Below are 9,829 nucleotides of genomic sequence, written 5' to 3'. Positions count from 1 at the left end.
AAAATTTAGGCGTTGTTATAGCCATTTTTGTCTTATGGGGTTTAACATGTAAAATTCTTCCAATTTTTACTTCTTCGATTTTGATCAGGAAATTATAAGTCAGTTTATTTGAAATTTTATATGCAAAAAAATTTGACCCTTGGTCGGTCCTCTCATTGTGCACCGTATTTGCTGGGTCCCAAAATACGGCCACTGACAATGAGTAGAAAGTCAGAATATAATAATAAGTTAATAAGTCTATAACTGTGCTCTGGGTGGAACCTGTAGCTGGTGTTGGGACTTCCCTATTTTAAATCAAGAACCTTTAAAGCCCCAGAGCAACAGCTCCCTTAATTAATGAATATCATAATTTTTTAAACCTAGATAGAAGTATTAAAATCTTGACTTTCAAATCGAACAGAAGATAAGAATAAATGTGAGAAAGATAAAAATATGATCTGCGAAATACGCAGAAAGATTACAATATTACACTTATAATTCTTTTCATACATATGTAATGAATGAGCGCTCGCTAAATCATTTGAATTTTTTTATTTGTGAGTGCCGAACCCGAACCGTTTTTGTTCGGCCCTATTTTGTTTCAATTAATTTCAACATTTTCACCCCGCTCTTTTTTTGAATTATGTAACACTTTAATCAGCATTGTTCATTCTTTTAGTCTTTAAATTTATAGTTTATGTCCAAAAGTGTAAGAAAATTGAATTTTTTATTTGGAAAAGTGTTCTGAATTAAAAAAAAAACATCTTAAAAAGTAGAAATTTGAAATTATCCATAGAATCGATAACCTGAAAATGTTGAATTGTTTACAATCTGTATTCGTTTATAGTTTAAATTTTTTATATTTATAATATATAGATCGATCGACAGAAGAAGATTATCTACAGGGACTATACACCGTAGTAACGAAAGAACTTGACTTAATTGCATACAAAAGTAAAATTATTAAACTACGAATTGTATTGAACCTGCATTATTTCATGCAATTATCAAATGCGATGGATTATTTGCGAAATTCACCACTCATGCCTATCATGATAAAACCTGAACTCGAAAAATTTAATTTGCTCTTCAGTAGTTGTACGACAACATTAGTATCAAAGGTTCTGGAGTGTTTGAAGAATATTTGTTTCCATCTGAAAAAAAACTATATTTAACTGTTGATAATCTTATTTTAAAGGACAAATTGGACGGAAAACAATTAAATGCTGTGATGAAAATTATTGAAGTTGCTGCAAGACGTGAGCCCAAAATTGTTCTCATCGAAGGTCCTCCAGGTATATTATTAATTTGTATTATTTCACTAAACATTACAACGTCTCCAGAAACCAATTAATAATGCATAACTTTTTAACAACAGGTACAGGAAAAACACAGGTAATTGTAAATATAATTTTACAATTATTAAATGATGAAGTAAAAATACAGGACGAAGTGCCAATGAAGATCATGGTTTGCGCAAGTACAGAACCAGCAGTCGATGAAATCGTCCTGCGAATTTCATCAATTCTGCAAACTTTAAAACGCACGTATTTTTTAATTTTTCAAATTTTATAATGTAATGTTTAAATGTTCCTGGCTTGAGTTTCTTTCTTACAGGTAAAACTGTTAAGATGACTAGATTGGGTGAGTTTGAGCAAATGGATTCTAAAACACGAAAGTTTTCATTAAAGGAAATGTCTGAGCAGTATCTCCAGCAGAAATTTCACAACTTTTGTAGTAAGGAAATTGAATTTCCTCGGGATCAAGAGGTAGTGATATTGTATTCTTAATTCTATGATTTTCAAGTAACTCTGCACTGCTTGCTCATGAAGCAAATATGTGATTTTTTCCGCAAGGAAAAATATTATTTAATGGCTAAATAATTTTATTTAAATTAATCATTTCTTTCAACATTACAGGTTTTATTTAAAGGCACTTCTAATATTGGGCGACAGATTTTTTTACACAGCGACTATTTTTAATCCATACATTATATTTAAATTATGAAAATAATGAAAAAAAAAACGGATTTTAAAAAAATTATAAAAGTGAAAAAAGTGTTTATCATAATACAGTCGGGCTTCTCAATTGGAGGGTTTTCAATAAGAGCGCTTGCCCTAATCTGTGGTTGAGCAGTAACCCCATTACTGTGCTTGTTTTAAATGCCATCGAATTCGTTTTAAGGCTTCTCAAGTAGAGCGGTCGGCGAAGTTTGATTATTAATAATTTTCTCGTTTTTGTAACACGACGATTTAAAAAATAAAGATAAAATGACTGCATTGCTGTTCATTTATCGATCCATGCAATCTTTTTTATCAATAGCTAGTTTCGATTGTAGTTTATTTAAAAAAATTTTAATGTTTTGATTACAATTTTTTTAGAAACAATAAAGTCATATAAAATATATTTAAAAGATTATTTGATAAGATTGGTTTTAAATTATCATGTTGGAAACAATGTTTTTAAATGCAGAAGTTGTGTACTTATGAATTACACGTGTGAAACAAACGTTTACTCGCTATAAGAACGAGAAAAATCAAGTAGAGTCGAATCGCTCTTATTAAGAGGCCTTCTATGTGTCGATTGCGCAAGCTCGGGTGTAGAGTGGGAATACCACACTTCTCGAAAGTTCCTTCTACGCGTACAGCACCTGGTCGCTCTTATTGAGAAGCCCGACATATTTCAAAAAGCCCTTGTGTCTGTTTTTAAATATTTACAGGTAGAATAAGTCTACCAAATTTCATCTCGTTATATATTTTAACTGGATAAAAAATTTGCGTAATTAGCTAGATATAAAAGTCATGTTGTTGCAGATGATAAGACTTATTGAAGAAATACAGGAAGCTAAGAAATTAATACGCGATACGAAAAGTCTAGGCGCGGCTCTCGCATTGCCTGTTTTGGAGAAATTTCTAGAAATGAAAGTAGGTGGCAGAATGGTAAGTAACTTACAAGTTTATTTCCTCTAAGAAAATGTAGAATAATAAATAGTCTGTAATAATTGATCTTAAATAAACTTAAATTTCTGGTAGCTTTTACTCTCCACATTTTTTATTACTAAAAGAGCAATTTATGTTGCATTTAGTTAGTTAATAATGTTCCCGAAATGCATTTGTTTGATTTAGAACACATTCTTTACATTATAATTTTTTTAGTTTGAGACTTCGAACTTCTACTTTCATCTTTCTGTTTTATGCACTTGAAATTCATAACTAAAACTTCCTCATAACAAATATTATCAAGATATGCTTTCGATGTGAAATAGCTATATTTTTGGCTTCCAAATTCGAACTTTTCAGTTTGACTGACTTCCGTTTGATATTTTTTTCTTTTAAACGTTTGAATTAAAGCTTACATTTTTCCATCTTATAATGATTTCAATTTAAAATCATTCAAATTTAAAATAACCTATGATGCAATTTTATATTCTCTCCATTTTGTTTCATCGTTTTGTATAAAAATTGATCGTGTCTGACTGTCGTTGTATGTATATTGGATAACTTTTGACAGACTAATCGCATTCGATTGAGCTTTGGCACACTTTTTTAGGTTTCAAAAATAACATTAGAAATAAAAAATGTATATTTTTGGAAAAAATGCACAAGTTACAGAAAATGTTTCTTGGCCACATTATTCACCTAAAAGAAGTCTCAAAATTTGCTACTGATCATTTTTTGACACATTTATTTTTCCTTTTAATCTTAAAAAAAATCACTAAGAAATTCAAATTCAAATTTTTGGAAAAACGACTCAAGATACAATCAAATGTCTATCAAAAAACCATTTTTTGATATCATGCATAATTTTCGTTTTAATCGTGAAAAATACCATTAAAGTTTGTCTTATACACAGGTCCGGGGGCTCTCGGGGTGGGGGAAGTTCCCTTACGTAAGCCAAAAAGTTTCGCGATCCTGACACTATGCTACATTGCGTACTAGTCGAGTAGTAAGAAGTTTGAAAACGTAAACATGTTTTCGAGCCTCAAATTCGGAGTGACACATAACCAGAATCTTGATGCAGTTCACTGCAGATGTGTAATCTCCAAGAAAATGCCTTTTGCGACATAGCGACATCAATATATAATTTTTTCTGTATTTAAAAAGACGTTTTTGCGAAGTATTCAATCTGCAACTTTTCTTATCAGTAAGTTTCTGTTATCCAGATGCTTCACTCTTGTTAAATTTTTAGCATGCCAATTCAAACATAATTATAAATATTAACATATCTCGTTGCATTATTTTAATTTTTTTATATTTTCGAAAGTCCACTTAATTAAATTTATTTCTAACCTTACACATTATTTAAATTATTAAATACATGTTGATAATATCGACTTTATCACATCAAAATTTCAAATTAAACCGCCACCACTCTACTATTACACTCCCAAGTGGTAATTTTTGGAATTAACCGGAAGCTACAATAAGGGAACTTCCCGCTCCACGACAGTCTCCGGACCTGTGTATACGATTGGGGGCTGAAGCTTCAGACGTCTAAATGAGACGATTTTTTATTTGTATAACAATAGAGAATAGCTTTAAAAAAAAACATATCCATATTCTTTTATGCGAATTGCGCCATAACAAATAATGCAACCACAAAAATAAATTTTCTACCAAAGAAAAAAATTGTACCGCTTTTTGACATTGAATATCCAAACATATTATCTAAGTGCTATTGAGTCGATTAGTGAAATATCTTTTGATGAAATGAGAAATTGCACACAAATTCTATTTGACTACACTTATTATTTTTTTCATATGTTTGTTTTTCATTTCTTTGTCATCGTTATGTGGACAATACTATTTTATGTGTCAAAAAATATGACGTTGATTTTGTCATTGATACTTTCAATTCACACCGTGCATATTTTCAATTTATATTTGAATTGGAGAGCAAAAACAGTATAAAATTTTTGGATTTAATCCTAATTCGGCACACTAATATTATTATTACGGATTCACATCAGAAAAAGACGTAGCCTGGCAGTACCATGAGCTATTTTCATAGACATCCAATAAAAATGAAACGAAACATTGTATTTAATTTGGCCGATAGGGCTGTGAAATTATCTCATAAGCGATTTCATACAAATAATCTGAAAATTGTCACGCATATCTTACTAAAAAATGTTTACCCTTCTGAATTAAAAAAAAACAAATAGAAGTTCATATGAGGGAAATTAAATATGCAACAAAATAAACATGCTCCTTGCAAACAAAAAATTGTAAGTTAAAAAGACGAATGCATCAACTCAGCACATAGACGGACAAGAGAATACGCGTCAAGCATTCAGTGTGTGATGGAAAGGTCAATTTTATTTTTAAAACGCATGCTTCTTGTTTTGCCTCCAAGTATGTAAGCGGTCAATGAATTAACTACTTTTAGCGCTACCCAGGAACAACGACATGGACGTCATAGTTGTCTGTTCCATTTGTAGTGCTTTTTTCGGAGAGTCCCCTTGCCTCTCACCATCGGGGTGTTTATTTTCAGTAAATCCACTTGCCTCTCACAGTCGAGGTGCTTTTTTTCGATGAACATTTTACATGAAGTGATCAAAGTGGTGTCCTCCCACTTCGATGCACTTGATAATCCGCGCTTCAAAAGTTTGCACACAACTGTTGAGGGTTTCTGGTGTTACTTGGTCATAAGTAGCCCTAATTTTCTGTTTCATTTTCTCTAGAGTTGTTAGTAATTCTTGATAAACTAAATTCTTTAAATAACCCCACAAAAAGAAATCCAAAGACTTAAACTCTTGCAATCACATGTTATGTCGCACTTCGAAGCTTAGGTCTTCAAGCAATGTTTGAATTTCATTTTCCAAAAAGTTTTTATATTTATGACCGTTTAAAGTATCATGAATATAATACAGACCGACAAGTTTTTATCCAATTACTCTACACCATACGGTGCCGTACCGTGGTTCGTGAAAGACGACTCTTCTGAGAAAAATACTGGAAAAAAGAAAGTCGGGTTCCCTTCTATCTGCTGAAGCACCCATTGACAATATATTACTTTTTTTCGTTAGTTTTCATGGCTTAGTTGGTTTCGTTAGTTTTCATAGCTGGTCTACCAAGTAGACCAGCTGAAAGAATTAGAAATTAAAAATTTTGAAATTATATATGAGAAGGTTAGAAATTCAGAATCTACGGATTTCGATTATTTCAGATATCTAACTTTTTTTTGGATGTCTAAAATTGGAGTGAATATAAAATATCTCGTAAATGGAATGAGATACGCCAAAACAGACAACATTTTTGAATTCAACTCAAAGATAGTATAAAAGTATATAAGTTATAATTATAAGTATGTAAAATGAAAAAATTCATAAATTAAACAAAAGTGTGAATAATTTGAAGAAAATTTTAAGAAGGGAGTCGAGTTAGTGGAGGCCAACTACAATAGGACCATTATGTGACCATCGCATCACTTTTCAGTGCCATTTAGATGCCGAAATCAGCATAAGCAGCCACTGAAACGGTACTGGCTGCCCAGTGCCGTTCGCCAGTGCTTTTTCATCGGCAGGGCTACGTGAGTCGGTTCGAAACCATGTTTCTGTGCACGCATCCAAAAATAACCAAAATGACTCACAGCGGCTGCATGCCATGATAAAGTCAAAGGACTTTGTAAGGAAGTGGGTGAAGCGGTATAAAAACGTAGGAAACGCTGATGATTTGCCAGACCGGATTAAGGCACATTTTTCGCCAGTGCAGCGCCGTCTGGCGCAAATCGTTTCCATTTCAAATTTTAAAGTTCCCCCTACCCACCCAAGGGGGTGACGTGTGGGGTAAATTTTTACGGGATCACTATTTCCCCTCGAAAATAAAAAACGTTTATTAACGAAATTTTTTGTTCTGTGTGTGTGTTGTGTGTGTAATATTAATAACAGGGATTAAACAACCACCGCTGGATCCCACTGGGAGCAACAGTAATTTAAAAATTACTCCCACTACTAGTAGAAACGTGGTTAATCACACGTATGGCCACGTCTTACGATGGTGAGACATGTGGTTCCAGGGATATATGTATATCGTCGCAAAAGAGTTATACAGGCAGAAAAAATAAATGTATTATTTACTTATCAAGAAATGTAGAGGGTTTCTTTTAACCGTAGCAGTATAAAATGCTCTTAATGAAGGTGTGAAAATGTGAAAATCACTTAGCATTTCGTCAATGTCACAATGAAATTAAGGTTAATTTAACGGTCATCATTTAGTAAAATAAACCTCTATTTCCTGGTATTACGTACTGTAACATATAAAAAATCAAGTCAACCGAGATTAAATTAGTGGTACAGTGGACATTACCAAAGGATCGGTACATGCTACCGATCCGATTGGTTTGCTTAGCTCACCCCTAAATTCGTAACAACGCAACATATCCGCGCGGACCGCCGGGTGAATTTACGGCGCAATTGGCAATAGGTGGATTACATCACCTAAAAAACATTCCTTTTTGCCATTTCTGTGACAGTCTTCACATTAATCCATTTTCCCACTTAGCAAAGAAGGAGTTTTATAAAAAAAATAACACAATTTTGGTTCGCACAACTCATTCACAGATCGCGTACACATTATAATTTACTCGAGCTAGACGTTTTTGTGTTCCGTAAATGTTAAAGCGATATGAGGTAAATGCAAGAGCTTTTGTCGTGTACCGTGATAGTGTGGGCACACAAAAACCTGGTGAGTAAAAAACGGATCTAGCTGACGACAACTTTTTTTTAAAGTCAGGAAATTTCATTGGTCAGGGAAAAGTCACGAATTTAAAGAACAAAAAACGTGTGAAGGTCAGAGAGTTTCTATAATTTTAAACTGTAAAGTAGGATAAATTTGAAATTGTCTTATTTCGTTTAGAAAAGATTCCAGGTTAAAAATATTGCCAGTTTTAGATGCTGGTCGTTTAATGTTAATATGGTCAGGGAAAATAAATAATTGGTCATTGGAAAGTTAGTGAAAATAAAAAATGAAGTTTTGCGTTTTAAATATGTATTTTAGATTCAAAAATTTATCTATTTTCGTAGAAATTACATCTTTCTTGGATAAAAATGCAACTGTTTGCATCAAAATTCAACAATTTTTTTCAAAAAAGTCATCCTTTTTTATTAAAAATTCGATTGTTTCGTTGAAGCATCGTCTTTTTGTGTTATAGATTCAAATATGATCTTCGCAGAAAATTTACTTCTTGATTAAAACTTAGCTTTTGAAGTTGAAAAGTCGGACATTCATTTTTTTAGTGAAAGGTTTAAGCATATTTCTACAAATTAATTTTTTTTTGTTAAAAATTCAATTTTTTCAGAAATAATTACATACAAATATTATTAATAAGAAATAAAATAACATTTTATATACATTTTTTGCGTAAATTTCTCCAAACACTTAATGTATAGAGACAATATTGTATGGTTCAAAAACTTTAACAAAAATTTGCAGTATGTACTATATATTAGTTTTAGAAATAAAAATTACAATAAGAATATATAAACGAGCGAAGTTTATATGAGAAAAACTGTGTTATATAATATACTCAAAGAATCAAATGTGAAAAAAGTCGCATAATTAAAGATGGTCTTTGATTATACACCTTATACATAAGAAGTCTTATGTGTATAAACTTGACTCATATTTTCTTGCTATTTTTTGTTCTCAGGACAAATATAGACTACATGTATTGTATTAAAATTAATGAACCGAAAACAAATTTTTACTCTCTTGAAATTTTCAGTTACAGTAACTGAAAATTCCTAAACTGTAACGGAATTTTCTAAAATATGTAACTTGTGTTTCATGCAGTTACCGTTACTGAAGTTTCTTTTGCAGTTTCGGAAAATTTAAAAACGGTTTCTGCATAAAGCTTTAGTGAGGCGCCTCTAAAAATTCCTACAGAAAAGTCTAACAGTGTAGGCAATCGGCGACATAGGTAGAAGTTTACTGTATATATACAGTTGAGTTCCTCTTATTTTCCCCGCCTTGAAACGAAAGGATTCTTTGTTTCCACTCTGGCGGTCCCCCACCACTACTGCGACCATCAAGTTATTTTGATCAAGCGGCGTTCATTGGCTATCCTGACCTTATATCGACGAGGGCACTGTAAGCAACTTTTTCAAATGTGCATATGCTAAAAAGCGTGCGTGTGTTTCAAACCTAAATATTAATATTAATGATACAGATAAATACACCCGACGATTGGAAACGGTTCAGACGGTCCCGATTTGTGCAGTTGAAAAAGTCGCGGGCCGTTAGCGCATTATGCATAACAATATTAGTCCAGTGTTTTCGTTGTTGTACGACAATTTTCCAACTGCAAATGAAAATAACAGAATCAAAAAACGGTTCAAATATTTCGCGGAATAGTGCGTTTTCTAGCATGTCGCACCGTGATGACATGCTAAGTTAGGTGAAAATATCAGCCGTGAGGAAGATTAATAAATGGTACCCTACCGAAAAGAATCTTTGAGTATATACTAAAAATTCTTTAGGTCAAAGAATCTCAAAGAAATTCTCCAAAGGCACTCAGGTAGATATTTTTAAAGATCCAGGAAGCTCGTTTAAATGTTCTGAAGGCTTTAAAATATCCTTTCCGAAATTGAAATAAGAATACGATCATAAATAACAAGCAGAGAGGCTATCTCAATAGAGTAGCCGACATTCAAGGGTCCTTTGTTAAGCTTTCGGATTAAAATTTAGAAGTAGATTTTTTTTAATTTCATAGTTAACAGTCTAAAACATAATAATTCGGAATCTATGGTTTTCGATGACTTCAGATATCTAACTTTTTTTTTAATGCTTAAAATTGGAATTAATAGAACGTTTCTCGTAAATGGAATGAGATACGCCAAAAAAGACAACAT

General features: G+C 32.3%; 1 protein-coding gene across 1 annotated transcript in view; it reads left to right on the top strand.

The window, feature by feature from the left end:
* LOC117169242 (helicase sen1-like) overlaps nt 1-9,829 on the top strand; it is a 90,992-nt gene that overhangs the window by 53,933 nt on the left and 27,230 nt on the right. The window contains exons 9-13 of the mRNA XM_033355512.1: nt 856-1,100; nt 1,178-1,274; nt 1,358-1,522; nt 1,597-1,748; nt 2,793-2,918. Coding sequence (XP_033211403.1) covers nt 856-1,100; nt 1,178-1,274; nt 1,358-1,522; nt 1,597-1,748; nt 2,793-2,918 — 785 coding nt within the window. The remainder of the gene's footprint in view (nt 1-855; nt 1,101-1,177; nt 1,275-1,357; nt 1,523-1,596; nt 1,749-2,792; nt 2,919-9,829) is intronic.

Source organism: Belonocnema kinseyi, chromosome 3 (genome assembly GCF_010883055.1).
Source record: "Belonocnema kinseyi isolate 2016_QV_RU_SX_M_011 chromosome 3, B_treatae_v1, whole genome shotgun sequence".
Taxonomy (NCBI): domain Eukaryota; kingdom Metazoa; phylum Arthropoda; class Insecta; order Hymenoptera; family Cynipidae; genus Belonocnema; species Belonocnema kinseyi.
This window is presented reverse-complemented; position numbering and strand designations above follow the sequence as displayed.